The sequence below is a fragment of the Carcharhinus amblyrhynchos genome, chromosome 27 (assembly GCF_965287045.1).
Source record: "Carcharhinus amblyrhynchos chromosome 27, sCarAmb.v2.hapA, whole genome shotgun sequence".
Lineage (NCBI taxonomy): Eukaryota > Metazoa > Chordata > Chondrichthyes > Carcharhiniformes > Carcharhinidae > Carcharhinus > Carcharhinus amblyrhynchos.
Window position 1 is genome coordinate 35617634 of NC_137350.1, and position 16395 is coordinate 35634028.

Below are 16395 nucleotides of genomic sequence, written 5' to 3' on the forward strand. Positions count from 1 at the left end.
TTGGTAGACCGCAGAGTTGGCTGAACGTTGTAGGACTCAACTTGTTTAGTAATAAGCTATGGAGAGATTTGAAAACAAGGGTGAGAAATTTAAAATCAAAGCTGTTTCCTCTGCTGTATTTAAGAAAATAACTGAGTCAATAATTCAACATTACCCAAAGACTGAGTTCTCAAGATGGACTGAAGAACAGGGAACACACCAAGGTCCAACAAAATTAAACAGCACCAACCCAAGCCCGCATAAACTAAGCAAACCCGGAGCCCAGTCACGCGGTGTGGGGTAAACAGACCCCTAGATCACTGCACTGCAAAAAAGAGCCATAAAACCAAGGACACAAATCAGTTAATTATGACAACTATGTACATGAATTAGTTATCAATATGGCACATGCCATCGTTACAATTGCCAAAAGAAAAAAAATGCTGGAAAATCTCAGCAGGTCTGGCAGCACCCATAAGGCGAGAAAACAGCTGATGTTTCGAGTCCAGACCACCCTTTGTCAAAGCTTTGACAAAGGGTCATCTGAACTCAAAACCTCGCCTTACAGATGCTATCAGACCTGCAGAGATTTTCCAGCATTTTCTCTTTTGGTTTCAGATTCCAGCATTTGCAGTAATTTGCTTTTATTTTGTTACAACAATTACAATCCATAAATCAGCAATACCAGACATCAGAAACCCAGAAGGCATTACAACAACAACAACACCATCACCGCACCAAATCACACATATCACAATCACCAACAACAATCACTAACATACTGGGTGAAGCTTATACACAGACCTGAATGAAAACAGCCATCAAAATGAAAGATCTCCCCTCACCCCCCCCCACACCGTGGATGGGTTCCAACATTGCCAGACTATTTTGACTTTATTATACTCAGTAGAAAGCATAACCAAAAGTTATTCATTCACAGTTTGAGATGATGGCAAGACCAAGACACAATCTTTGAAACTCAAAAACACGCGTCAATTTGACTTGACTTTTTTCTTGAAGGATTATATTCATTCTGCACCTGACAGGTTGGCCTTAATTCACATCATCAATTATATCGGGATATTGTCAGGTTTATCCACATCTTAATAAAGGATGAATGTTCCTCATGTAGTTGGGAACATTCAAATAGAAATAATTAATCGTCAATCTTGCAGTCCAACATGCATTTTCCACTCCAGTGTGGTGGAGTTGTGTACGGGCGAACGAGGTTCTAGAATATGGCTTCACTGCTAACTTGAGCTGATGGATCTGAGGCCACACCTGAGGCACTTCAGTCCTGAAGGCAACTGACTGAAAGAGTCAAATACTGGTATCTGTATCCCCTCGTTAATTCCGAGGGTCAGAAAGTAACTGTGGCCACTACTGATCTTTTAGCTCCTGGTCAGTAAAAGGAAATTGTAAAATGACACTGCCCGTCTTTCAATTTCTTCTTGTATTGCAACATAAATATAGTATGACACCAGTACATTACCAGCAAGATCCACACAAGTAAGGAAACAGATTGGAACTCTTGCATCCAATGTCATTCTGCCAGTAGAACAGTGCCAAATTTCAAGTGTTACTCATAAACATGCATGTCATACTTGCTTTGGTTTGGCCGAAAACCCAATATATACATATTAAAAAAAGCATAACCAAACCAGAAAATTCTGAGAGAACAAGCGACATCTTGAAAGTATTAAAAAAACTATAAAATCAGCAGCAGCAAATAGCCTCTAATTGACCAAAGACCGTGCCGATTTACAGTAATAAAGGGATAGGCCAATTAAACATAGATTCACGTCTGCAGAATAATTGACGCACTGTATGTAACATTCCCGCCTTGTTTGACAGATCCGCCAACAACATAAAACAGCAAAAAAGTGAAACAAGACACCAATACCTTCTCTCCAAACACAAATAGCATGCACTGGCAGGGACTCTTGGTGCTGGACTATTATTCCATCTGTTATTATTTTCCTTTTCAATGTTCTCTTGTAAAGATATAACCCTGATAACGAGCTGTTCGGGTCAGATGCAGAGGCGTGATGGGTCTCAGTTGACATGAATCCTTCTCTCACTCAAAGTTTCCACATGTATAATACCCAATCGGGGACACATGGTAGTTATCAGATGCAACTCCTGTTCACAAGTCCCTGGCTCTCCATCCCCAAATTGAGTCTCTCATTTTTACAACTGATGCAACGCTACTGACTACATACGCTACTCTCCATCCTTCATTAGAGCTGTCCTAGCAAGAGATTAGTACAAGATTTACACAAACCTTTCTCTGTTTGTCATATAGGGAGCTCTGCTTATCTTGAGAATGGGAAGATGAATCACTGAGGCCTTGGTCATAAGCAGTGTTAGCCGAATGCCGACATTTCTTCTGCGGAATTTAAAAAAGTTCAAAGTTAAATAAAAATCTAGGGATTTTTTTTCCACCAAAATAAATCCAACACAGCAAACTGCTTTAGTGAAGGTTTTCTTCTATTTAAAAAAAAATTCCCTGCTCTCTTTAGCACACCCATTGTTTCTGAGGTTCAGCTGTATGTGCTTTGGTCATATTTTTACTGCCTTACTGGGACAGTCATTCATTGCGTGGCAATGCTTGAAGCAGGCTGTTCTCACTCTAGCCCATTTGTCGAAGGGTATCAGGAGCAGGAACCCTGGCTGATTCTCCCTCCCCTTACTCTTTGTAATGCTCTCCAAAAACCAACTGCAGTGCCCAAACCCCATCCTGACTACCAGCAAATAACCATAGCAGAGTCTTAAACAAATCAATATCCTACTCCATGTGGCTTCATTGCAATGTCCAAATCAGAGTTTGTATTTTCAGTAGCTCTGGGTGTCCGGCTAGATGGTTATGACGGTGTAAGTGACACTAAGAACAGAATGCATGCAACTTATATCCCTTCTATATCATGGATCTGGCGTTAAGCAGTAATACAACACTCGTATGGCATCACCCCTGTTTGAAGAAGCAATGAGGACCATCACAGAGACAGGATTACAAACAGACCGGGATACCTCAGCCTCAGTACAGGAAACACAGGCCAGCCAAAAAAAATACAATCACCAAAACAAAACGGTCTGAATGGTTCCCATCTCCACAAACCTCCCGCTCCCCCTCAACATCGAGGTCGATGCCAACACGTCCAGCCAATGAGCGTGGCAACAGCAAACTCCTACTTGAAAACAACTGCATGAGTGAAAATTTCCAGAAGCTTAGAATCACAGAATCGCAAAAAGAAGACATTTAGCCCATTAAGCCTGTGCCAGTTCATTGAAAGAGTTACCCAATTAATCCCCTCCAAGAAAAGTTAGGATTTCTGTTGTAAAATGATCATCATCAGCCCTGTAGCACACTCGAGTCGAGTCAGAAGATTGTGGGTTCAAGCCCAACTTCAGGGAAATCCCTCGAATGTAAAATTCAGGTGAATACTGGATTGCACTACTGAGGGAGTGCTGCACTGTCAGCAGGTGTTCTCATTCTGTTATTGCATCAAACTGAGACCTGCTACCTTCCCAACTGGACCAAAGGATCACATTGCATCATTTCCAAAATAATGAGGGAGTTCAGCCTGCTTCCAAGCCCAAATTTATCCCTCAACCAACCTCCAGAAGAAGATTATAATTTCATTATCACATCATAGTTTGTGGGAGCTTGCTGTGCACAAATTGGCTGCCATATTTTTTACTTTATAACAGTGGCTACACTTCAAAAGTTTTTTTTAATTAGTGTCACAAGTTAACATTGCAACGAAGTTACTGTGAAAATCCCTTAGCTGCCATACTCTGGCGCCTGTTCGGGTACACTGAGGGAGAATTTAGCACGGCCAATGCACCTAACCAACGCGTCTTTCAGACTGTGGGAGGAAATCCATGCAGACAAGGGGAGAACTTGCAAATTCACTGATCCAAGCTGGGAATCGAACTCGGGTCCCTGATGCCGTGACACCGCAATGCTGAAAACTGTGTCATCGTGCTGTCCGAAAAGCACTTAGCCAGCTGAAAAGTGCTTTGAAATGCCCTGAAGGTATAAAGGTGATATAGAAATGCAGATCTTCCTTTAGTAATTGTCTCTCTATATTTGAGGTAACATTGAAAAATGTTTTTTTCACGTTATCTTCCACAAAATATGGAGCTTCATCAAAACATGATGACATGGATTTTCTATCTTGCACAAGTGTAAACATCTTGCTAACATTTCTGTCAATGGGCCCAATATGATCCCATCCCAGTTTCATGGAAACATAGAAGATGCAGGAGGAGGCGGCCATTTGGCCTTTCAAGCCTGCTCCGCCATTCATTACAATCATGATGTGGAGATGTTGGTGTTAGACTCGGGGTGGGAATAGTAGGTAAAAGTTAAACAGGTTTATTTGGTAGCACGAGCTTTCGGAGCACTGTACCTTCATCACCTACTTACTATGCCATTACAATCATGGCTGATCATGCAACTCAATAACCTAATCCTGCTTTCTCCCCATAACCGTTGATCCCATTCACCCCAAGTGCTATATCCAGCCACCTCTTGAATACATTTAATGTTTTAGCATCAACTACTGAGTGTGGTAATGGGACGCTTATAGAGCAATGGGGCAAGGATTTGCACATTAGCAGAATAACCGAGGCTCATTAGAGCACTTGTAACTCAGCTGATAAGAACACTCTTAAATAAAGAGCTCAACCACAGAGGGCAGGAGGGTCTGGTCACTGCCAGGATTACGGGATTGTGTCTGAAATTGGAAACAACAAGGTCTGAGTGGGAAAATACACAAATCAGCCAGGGTTCTGGCTCCTCACCACCATGCAGTAACCCCCGGCTGAAATACACCTGGGGTTTTGGGGAGCACTGGGACGTAACGCCAACTGTAGGCGGTTAGCTTGTCCGTATCCATTCACCTGGGCCCAGGCAGAAACCTTATGGAAGCACTGAATAAAGACGTACAGCAACAAAACCAGAACTGAGAGATTATAACATTCAGGGAAGACTGAACTCACTTTCCCTGCCGGAAAGAAAGGGAAACCAATCTAACAGAAATTATGAAAGGGCAGCTTTGATAGGGTAGACACGAGGAACTCCTGTGGCCAGGAAAGGATTAGAACGCAGATCATTGAGGCAAGTAACAGAGATGCATCGAAAGGAAAGCACGTGAGAGGAATGAATGAGAGGATTTTGCTGATAGGATGAGATGAAGATAGACAGGAAGAGACACAAGTGAAGCATAAACAACAGCATGGAGCTATGGGGCCAAATGGTCCGTTGCTGTGCTGCACATTCTGTGAGTTTACTGAATCATAGAATCCCTACAGTAGGAAGAAGGCCATTTGGCCCATTGAGTCTGTACTGACCACAATCCTAACCAGGCCCTATTCCCGTAACCTCACATATTTACCCTGCTAACCCATCTGAACACTAGGGTCAATTTAGCATGGCCAATCAACAGAACCTGTATATCTTTGGACTGTGGGAGGAAACCAGAGCCCACAGAGCAAGCCCACGCAGACACAGGGAGAATGTGCAAACTCCACACAGACAGAGACCCAAGGCTGGAATTGAACCTGGGTCCCTGGCGCTGCGAGGCAGCAGCGTTAACTGCTGTGCCACCTTAATTATATTTAATCATTGTCAGGCAACAAGGCATCAGAGTGTTGTCACACCGAAGAGAGTGAGAGAGAGATTAGGGAAAGTGGAGGGATGAAAATCCAAGGAGAATAAAATACTACTGTGCATTGTTACACAAAATCTTTGAGGTTCATATGTTGTTAATTGACCTGAAATGCTTTGTCGCTGCAGTTATGCTGAATCTCCTGTATCTGTGCTGCAGACCTCTTAACACTCAGCCATCTGGTAATCTGTACGAAGTGAATAGGAAATGGTTTGGCATTTTGGAATTCAAAGATAATAAATGGACTCAGATACAAGCTTCAAGAGAATGAACAGGTTTCCCTGCAGATGGTGGGGTATGGCAGTCATTAATCTCAAGACAGCCACATCTTCCAGCAGATACTTTGAAAAAACACTCTCATGTATGTTCCCAAGTCAGTTTGCTCCACTCCCTGTTTTTTTCACGCCCCCCCACCCCAATCACTCTCGCCAAGTCACACGTTCATCAATCTACACTGCAGCAAATAAGTGGCTCATTCATTGCACAGGGGTCATGTACACACTCCATTCAGCAGAGACGCCAAATGCACTTCTCAAGAAGGTCTCTGGTTCATTCCCCTGTTCAGTGCCAAGTTAGCTGAACTCAGGCTTCATTGAAGTTCAATTGTCCTCTTGAGGGGGAACAATCATCATTTTGCTGCCCCTGTTCCCAACTCTGTGATCGATGCTGGAGAGTTGACATGTGTTGGGAAGTATGATAGGAGAACAGATGAAAATGCTATCAACTGTTATACCTCCCCACAGAGCTTAATATATACTTGACTCAATCTCTCGACTTAGAGGAAGAATGAGCACAGTCTATGTACCATTTTTTGTATATAAGCACCAACAGTAAAATAAATCCTCGGGAGCTTCATGGTCACTCCACTGCACACAGATATCGTGAAGCCAAGTGTAGTCGTGGCTGGGATCTGTTAATTTAAAGGCTGGAAATCAGACCAGTGAACTCAGCCACGCAGAACGTTAACTCAAAACGGGATTCACGCTCCGTGTGGACCCAGCTTAGATAAGCCCAATATGCAGCTATATGGACAGTCCAACTGAGTCAATCTGCCTCCAGCAATTCAGCTGAACTGCACAAGTAGCAAGACCCTGTGTCTCAGACTTTCTCATCACCCCACCATGACCTGTCTCCTCCAACCTCTGTAGACCCCCAGCCCCACGATCTGTGGAAAACTCCACAACCATTTTTGCAAGACCACCCCCCCACACACAACCTTGCTCTGCCATCAACTGGCAGCGCCCCCAATCTCAGGGGTTTTCTCCCCAACGATCCCCACATCTCCTTCATCCTTTTAAGATGCTTGGTAAAACCTATCTCTTAACATTGAAACGTGGAAGATAGGAGCAGAGGGAGGCTATTTGGCCCTTTGAGCCTGCACCATCATTCATCACAATCATGGCTGATCGTCCAACTCAACAGCCTAATCCTGCTTTTTCCCCATAACCTCTGATCCCGTTTTCCCCAAGTGCTATATCCAACCGCCTCTTGAATACATTCAATGTTTCGGCATCAACTACTTCCTGTGGTAATGAATTCCACAGGCTCACCACTCTTTAGGTGAAGAAATGTCTTCTCAAACTGTGAGAAGACTGTCCTAAACGGTCTACCCTGAATCCTCAGACTGTGACCCCCCCCCCCAGTTCTGGACTCCCCCACCATCGGAAACATTCTCCCTGCATCTAACCTGTCTAGCCTTGTTAGAATTTTATAAGTCTCTGTGAGATCCCACTCATTCATCTGAACTCCAGTGAAAACAATCCTAACTCAGTCAATCTCTCCTCATACATCAGTCCCGCCATCCCCGGAATCAGCCTGGTAAACCTTCACTGCACTCCCTCGAGAGCAAGAATATCCTTCCTCAGAAAAGGAGACCAAAACGGCACACAATACTCTCGGTGTGGCCTCACCAAGCCCCTGTACATTTGCAACAACACATCCCTGATGCTCTTGCAATGAAGGCCAACATGTCATTTGCCTTCTTTACCACCTGCTGGATCTGCATACTTACCTTCCAGGTGACTGAAGGTCAAGCTTATCCAATACTTGTCCTAACATGGCTGTGTGTCGATTTCCATCACTCCAGTCCTTAAAAAGGGCCTTGGGATGTTTTGCAATGGTAATGATTCCACATAACCTACATTTATTTAGCACCTTTAACATAGTTTGATGTCCCAAGGTGCTCTGCATGAACATTTTCAAAGAAAATTTGCTGCCAAGCCGTACAAGAGAATATTGGGGCTGTTTGGTTTGGTCAGAGATGTAGTTTTAGTGAGCATCATAGGAGGAATGGGAAGTAGAGATGGAGAGGTTTATGGTTGGAATTCCAGACCTTCAAGCCTAGCAACTGAAGATAAGACTGCCAATGGTGGAATAGTCAATGACAGGAATTCTCAGGAGGCCAGGGTGAGATGAACACAGATGTATCAAAGAATTGCAGAGAGAAATGAGGCCATGGAGAGATTTGAAAAAGGATGGGAATTTCAAAATTGAGCGATTCCGTACTTAGAAGCCAATAGATCAGACAGCACAGGGTTAATAGGGGAATGCAGCATACTGCAGGTTAAGAAAAGGGCAGCAGAGTTTTGGATAACTTTTCATTCAACTTCAAGCGGGTAGCACGGTAGTACAGTGGTTAGCACTGCCGTCTCACAGCCCCAGGGACCTGGGTTCGATTCCCGGCTGGGGTCACTATTTGTGTGAAGTTTGCACATTCTCCCCGTGTCTGCGTGGGTTTCCGCTGGGTGCTCCGGTTTCCTCCCACATTCTGAAAGACGTGCTGGTTAGGTGCATTGACCCGAACAAGGGCGCTGGGCTGTGGCGACTTGGGGAATTTCACAGTAACTTCATTGCAGTGTAAGCCTTACTTGTGACTAATAAATAAACTTCACTTTAACTTGAAGTTCATGTAGGATAGAATGTGGGAGATCACTGAGATCGTGTGGCAACAGATAAGGCGACAGGCAACAAAAGGCCTGGAATAGGCCTTCAGCTGCAGACGGGTTGAGACTGGTATAGAGTTGGATGACGTTATGGAGGTGGAAGTAAGTGGCCTTAGTGGTGAAGCAGGTAAGTGTGCAGAAGCTCATGTCGGGGGAAAATATGCCAGTTTGGGTCAGCATCAGACAGGTGCCAGGGACAGGGATGGATTCAGGGACTGGAATCTGTGGCGGGGACTGAAGGCAATGGCTTCAGCCTTCTCAATAACTAGCTGGAGAAAATGTCTGCTCATCCAGTACCAGATGTTGTTGCCACTGGATCCCAGAGCATACCAAAAACCATCTATCCAAACAATGATGTGTATTTAACACTCTTGGGCTTACAACAAGGTAGATATTTCATGAGTTTCAGCCAAATGCTAAGGCTTTCTCCAGAACAGCGCCACAGCAAGAAGGATACACACTTGGAAGAGTTCATTCCTGTAAAAGTAATGTATGAAAACAACAGGACAATGTAAAGAAGCCCCCCCATTTGTTCTTCCAACGGTTTTTGAAAACTTAGCCAGACAGGTCAAGACTGCATCACACTGAATCCTATATCTCAGCCAAGTTTTTTAAAAATTCATTTATAGGATGTGGGCTTTGCTAGCTGGGCCAGCATTTGTTGCCCATTCCTGTTTGCGCTGGACTGAGTGACTTGCCATGCTATTTCAGGCAGCATTTAACAATCAACCACATTTCTGTGGACTTTCTTCCCTAAGGGAAGTATTGAGGAAGATTAGTGAGCCAGATGGGTTTTTATGACGATTGACAATGGTATCACGCTCATCATGAAAGTCTGTATTTTTACCAAATTCAAATTTCACTATTTGCCAAGGTTCCCCTTTGAACCCAGGTTCCCCAGAGTATTGCCCTGGATCTCTGGATTCACCGTCACACAATGGTTAACACTGCCGCCTCAAAGCACCAGGGGCTGGGATTCAATCCTGGGCTTGGGTGACTGTCTGTGTGGAGTTTGCACATTTTCCCCGTATCTGCATGGGTTTCCTCCAGGCGCTCTGGTTTCCTCCCACACTCCAAACATGTGCGTGTAGGTTGATTGGCCGTGCGCAAGTCAGGGGGATTAGCAGGATAAATACGTGCAGTTAAGGGAACAGGGCCTGGGTAGGATTGATGTCAGTGCAAGCTTGATGGGCTGAATGGCCTCTTTCTGCACTGTAGGGATCTATGATTCTATGGTGGAAATACCACTGCACCACCGTCTCCTACAAGTCGGGTTACTGCACTTGGTATCAACGCTGCTGGCTTGGGGAAGGAAAATTCTCATTTGGAATTGCTATCCAGTAAATGTAAATGGAATTGGAATTATGGACCAGAGGACTAATCTCTTGGCAACACTCGTAGCCAAGTCGAAAGTATTGGCCACTTGTTTCAGGTGCGTCCACGTACAAAGTATTGGCCACAAGTGAATGAAGGATGCTTATGGAACCTACAGCAGCAATCAGTAAAATCTTCGAGAGTGGGGGATGGAGGACAGGGGAAAAGGAGAAAGCTGGAAAGAGAAAATGTAAATGTGGTCTTACCACTTTGTTGAAATGGTATTTGCAGTAACCGCAGTACTTCACGTTGTCAATCTCGGAGCCCTGTTCTTCACACAGCAGGCCAGCCATCTGAGCGCTGAGGAAAAGATAATCACAAGTCAGATACACATCTAGGTTTCACAAAACACCAAACCACAGGACATCCCAGGTCAACAGGCCACTCAGTGGCTCTTTAGCAAGTCCGAGATCACGATCCCTCACTGCTTGTTGTGGAACGGTCTCCAAAAGGAACTTCACAGAGCAACCTCGCAAATAAGCGAGATCCTCAACGAGTGATAAAATTGCGAAGAAGAAATTTTTCACAAGTTTAATTACTGTGTTGTTGAAAATCACATAATACTCAGAACAAAAATTCATTCATTCCAGGAATAACCTGCATTTACATAACACCTCAATGCAGCAAAACAATGTTGGGGCACCATGCAGGAGCGTGATCAGAAAATAAACCCGATAGCCGCTTTCCTCATGTCCCAAGATGGTAATCTGCAGATGCCGAACAGAAAATCTCTCAAGAGCATCAGGGATCTTTGGAATTCTTTTCCCCAGAGAGGTGTGAGGCAGGCAGGGTCAATGAATAATCTTAAGGTAGAGGTAGACAGATTCTTGATTAACATGGGGGTCAAAGGTCAGCAGAGGTAGATGGAATGCAGAGTTAACGCCACAAGCAGAGAAGCCATGATCTCATTGAATGGCGGAGCAGACTTGAGGGGCCGAACTCCTGCTCCTAGTTCACATGTTTGTATGAACAGAGGAGAATTAGGGCAGGTATGTGGACGCACCTGAAAGAAGACGGAGAAACAAGGAAAGGGAATCTAGTAACAGGTATGAGGTAGTGGGAAAGTGAGGGCTGATGTGGAGAGAATCCCTGACTCAGGGAGCTGTGATCCAAGATAAATTGAAGGTTGGAGATAACACATGAACCTATCATAATTCTCAGGAAGACTGCATTAGGCCAGAAAGACATAGAACTGTAGACACATGAACATTCAGCTCCTCGAGCCTGTTTTGCCATTCAATGAGATCATGCCTGCTCTGTGGCCCATATCCCTTAATACCTTTGCTTAACCAAAAATTATGTACCTCAGATTTAAAATGAGCAACTAATCTAGTATCCACTGGCATTTGTGGAGAAAAGTTCCAAACTTCCACCACTCTTCTTTCTTTAGAAGTGCTTCCTAACATCTCTCCTGAACACTCTGGCACTAAGTTTTAGACTATGCCCCCTAGTTCTAGAATCTCCAACTAGTGGAAACAGTTTCTCTTTATCTACCCTGTCTTTTCCTGTTAGTATCTTGAAGACTTTGATCAGATCACCCCTTAACCTTCTAGATTCTATGGAAAACAGGCCTAATTTGTATAAGCTCTCCTCAGTGGAAACGCAGGTATCATTCTTGTATACCAAGAGAAAAAAATGCTGGAAAATCTCCGCAGGTTTGGCAGCATCTGTAAGGAGAGAAAAGAGCTGATGTTTGGAGTCCAGATGACCCTCTGTCAGAACTTTTATCATTCTTGTAAACTTATGTTACACTCCTTCCAAGGCCAATATATCCTTCCTTTGGTGTGGTGCCCAAATCCGCACACGGGAACTCCAAGTGGGGTCTAATCAGGGTTTTGTGTAGCTGCAGCACAACTCCTGCGTCCTTATGCTCCAGTCCTCTCGATATAAAGGCCAGAATTCCATTAGTCGTCCTGATTATTTTCTGCAACTGTTCATGGCTTTTTAAAGATCTGTGTCCCTGAACCCTTTGGACATTTACTGTATCTAACTTCATACCATCTACCAAGAACCCTGACTTATACTTTTACAGTGCAAAATGGACAACCTCACACTTGCTTAGATTGAAATCCATCTGCCAGAGTTTTGTCCATTCACCTAATTTACCAATGTCCCTTTGTAATGTTACACCATCATCCACACTGTCCACAATGTCGCCAAACTTAGTATCATCAGCAAACTTGGGTACATGTCTCTCTATTCCATTATCCAATGTGTTAATAAATCACGTGAACAATTAAGGCCTGAACACAGATCCTTCTAGATCGGTACCCACCTATTTAAGTACCGATCATCCCTACTTTCTGTCGCCTGCCACTCAGCCAATTTCCCAGATAGGTCAGTAATTTGTCCTCAATTCCACAGGCTTCTATCTTAGTTAGCACGTCTCATATCAGCAGATCCAGACAGGCAAATATTCCTTTGCCAACTTAGCAATGCTCTCTGGTTAAATGATCAGCCTTGCTCCGAATACATTTTTTTAACCTTAAAAAGGCGCTATATAAATGCATGTTGCAGTTGAAACTGGGGTTCATCATTAAGTAGGTGCAGACAAATTGATAGACTATCATTACTGAAACGTGTAACACTTGGAATACTGACAGCTGAAGACAGAAGATTCCCATCACAGCTCCTTGGATTACTTGAATGCATGTAAATTAAGAGAGGTGGATATTCAATGAGACCTTGGAGTCCTCATGCATCAGTCGCTGAACCTAAGTGTGCAGGTACAGCAGGCAGTAAAGGCGTCAAATGGTACATCGGCTGTCATAGTGAGAGAATTTGAGTAGAGGGATAGGGATATTTTGCTGCAATTGTATACGGCATTGGTGAGGCCACATCTGGAATACTGAGCGCAGTTTGGATGTCCTTGCTATAGAGGGAGCACAGTGAAGGTTTACCAGGCTGATTCCTGGGATGGCAGGTCTGTCATCTGAAGACAGACTAAGTCGGTTAGGATTATATTCACTAGAGTTTAAAAGAGTGAGAGGGTAGTACAGTGGTTAGCACTGCTGTCTCAGTGCCAGGGACCCGGGTTAGGTTCACAGCTTGGGTCACTGTGTGCAGTTTGCACATTCTCCGTGTCTGCGCGGTTTCCTCCGGGTGCTCCGATTTCCTCTTAGTCCAAAAACGTGCACGTTAGGTGAACTGGTCATACTAAATTCTTCCTCAGTGTACCCAAACAGGCGCCACAGTGTGGCGACCAGGGGATTTCACAATAACTTCATTGCAGTGTTAATGTAAGCATAAGAACATAAGAAAATAGGAGCAGGAGTAGGCCATCTAGCCCTTCGAGCCTGCCCTGCCATTCAATAAGATCATGGCTGATCTGAAGTGGCTCAGTTCCACTTTCCCGCTTTCTCCCCATAACCCTTAATTCCCTTGCCTACCAAAAACCTATCTACCTGTGTCTTAAATATATTTAGCGAGGCAGCCTCCACCACATCAACGGGCAGAGAATTCCAGAGATTCACCACCCCTTGAGTGAAGAAGGTCCTCCTCAACTCCGTTCTAAACTGCATTCCCCACCTCCCCCCCACCACTTTATCTTGAGGCTGTGCCCTCTAGTCCTGCTGTACTTTCTGAGCGGGAAGAATCTCTCTACCTCTGCCCTATCCATAACCTTCATTAACTTATATGTCTCTATAAGATCCCCCCTCATCCTTCTAAACTCCAACGAGTACAGACCCAGTCTATTCAGCCTCTCTTCATAGTCCAACCCCCTCATCTCCGGTATCAGCCTAGTGAACCTCCTCTGCACTCCCTCCAAGGCTAAAATATCCTTGCGCAAGTGCAACGACCAAAACTGCATACAGTACTCCAGCTGCAGCCTCACCAGTGCCCTGTACAGTTGCAGCAAGACCTCCCTGCTTTTATATTCAATCCCCCTCGCTATAAAGGCCAGCATCCCATTTGCCTTCCTGACCACCTGCTGCACCTGCAGGCTGGGTTTTTGCGACTCATGCACAAGGACCCCCAGGTCCCTCTGCACCGTAGCATGCTGCAGCTTTTTGCCCTTTAAATAGTAATCCGTCCTACTATTATTCCTGCCAAAGTGGATAACCTCACACTTGCTAACACTGTACTCCATCTGCCAGGTCCTCGCCCACTCGCTTAGCCTATCTAGATCCCTCCACAGACTTTCCGCACCCTCCACACAATTTGCTTTTCCACTTATCTTCGTGTCATCAGCAAATTTTGACACCCTACACTCAGCCCCCTCCTCCAGATCACCTATATAATGGTAAATAGTTGAGGCCCCAGCACCGATCCCTGGGGCACTCCACTAGTCACCAACTGCCAATCAGAATAACACCCATTGATACCAACTCTCTGCCTCCTATTAGACAACCAATCCTCTATCCACGCTAACACCTTACTGCCAACTCCATGCCCCCTAACCTTCTGAAGCAACCTCTTGTGCGGCGCCTTCTGAAAATCGAGAAACACCACATCCACCGGTTCCCCTCTGTCTACCGCACTAGTCACATCCTCATAGAATTCCAATAAATTCGTCAGACACGACTTCCCCTTAACGAATCCGTGCTGCGTCTGCTCTATCAAACAATTTTCTCAAGGTGCCAAGCCTACTTGTCACTAATAAAAAAATAAACTTTTAAACTCAAACTTATAACATTCTAACAGGGTCAGACAGGGTAGATTGAGAAAGAATGTTCCCAATGGTGGGGGAGACCAGAAATAGAGATCATTGGGGTGAACCTTTTAGAACTGAGGTGAGGAGACATTTCTTCACGCAGAGGGTGGTGAATGTGTGGAATTCACTTCCACAGAATGTACTTGCTGTCTGATTTCAAGAAGAAATTACATATATCTTATGGGGCTAGAGGGATATTGGGAGGTGGCGGGGGGTGGGGGGCGGCGGTGGAGATCAGGCTATTGAATTTGATGATCAGGATGAACGGCTGAACAGGCTCGACGGGCCGAAAGGCCTGCTCCTGCTTCAATTTCTGTGTTCCAAATCAATGTCAAACGGGCTTTCCACTGGACCAATGGTGAGCAATGAGATTCAGAGCGTGGTGCTCAACATATGCTGATGCAGATCAGCAGATTAACCATAACTCAGTTACGTCATATCAGTCATACGACACTCAACTCACTCTGCACGTACTTCTTATGGAATGGCGTTCAACAGAGCGCGCACGGGTGCAAGAGTGCCATGGGTGTGAGAGCACAAGAAAAGCGACTGTAATGCTAGAGAATGAAACGCATATACAGCATGCCCAAACCAGTTGAGGAATTAAGTTTCCCAATAACGTACCTCAGCATTGACCTCAGGGCACCAACACTGCCCAACCTGCCAGTGCGACACTCTTTAATTCCCTGCATTGGTCAATCATCCGCTATCACTAATCTGCAGCTGAGTGAAGGATGGATTTGTGTTGTGGGCCCAGAGGGCCTCAATTAACTCTAATTAATTCCATGCTTAAACTTTCAGTACCTGTTGCTGCGTGCTGGATCTGATTCCAGAGCTCAAATACTAATTGCCAGGGGAGAGGGATCCTTCTGTGCGAGGGAGCAATAAGGTTCATTTTTAACTCCCAAGGCCTGACTCCCACCTGAAGTGAGCTCGAACTTAGTATCCGAATGGGTGACAGAACAGGGGGACAGGTGGGGAGAGGATGGTATGAAGGGAACTGCAGAGAACCCAAAGGATGAGTTCAGAGGTCAAATAAACAACCTGCATTTATATAGCAGCGTTAAATGTGCTAAAACATCCCAAGGTGCTTCACAGGAGCTTTATCAACAAAATTTGATCCTGAGCTTCATTAGGACAGGTGAGCAAAGCTTAAGAAGGTACATTGAACCCCTAGAGTGCAGAAGGAGGCCATTCAGCCCACTGACTCTGTACTGATCACAATCCCACCCAGGCCTTATCCCCGTAAACCTCACTTATCCTGATAAATTGTCTTAAGAGTGTCAGGTGTTTAACATGGCCAACCTAACCCACACATCTTTGGAGTGTGGGAGGAAACTGGAGCACCTGAAGGAAACCCATGCAGACACATGGAGCTATGAGGAAAGCTTGATGGGATGCTCTGTTGGACAATCAGTGCAGACTTAATGGGCTGAATGGCCTCCTTCTACATTGATGGCATATTATAAGAATAATAAAACTGTACAACATAGGGTCAAGTGATATGGCCAAACTAGTCTACACAGATGCTAATAATTCAGTCTCTTATCTCATCCGGGTCATTTCAGCAGTTCAGTAAGTCTTTATATTCCATCACACTCTTGTGTGTGCATCTTATTTCACTTTGAAACCATCTAGTCTATTTGCCTCAACTACTTCCCACGGTAGAGACTTACACATTCTAACTACTCTTGAGAAGGGAAATTTCTCCTGAAACTCCCATTGGTTTTCACAATAACAATCTAAGGGTGGCACAGTGATTAGCACTGTT

The 16395-nt window shown here is 44.7% G+C and overlaps 1 protein-coding gene across 6 annotated transcripts in view; it reads right to left on the reverse strand.

The window, feature by feature from the left end:
* The window catches only part of LOC145359297 (protein AF-10-like), a 199708-nt gene that overhangs the window by 151928 nt on the left and 31385 nt on the right, over positions 1–16395 (reverse strand). For 5 of the 6 annotated variants that reach the window (XM_080213857.1, XM_080213856.1, XM_080213861.1 and 2 more), the window contains exons 6-7: positions 10177–10270; positions 2264–2368 (exon numbers count right to left, since the gene is read on the reverse strand). In XM_080213857.1, coding sequence (XP_080069983.1) covers positions 2264–2368; positions 10177–10270 — 199 coding nt within the window. The remainder of the gene's footprint in view (positions 1–2263; positions 2369–10176; positions 10271–16395) is intronic. The other variant, XM_080213858.1, reaches the window with a different exon arrangement.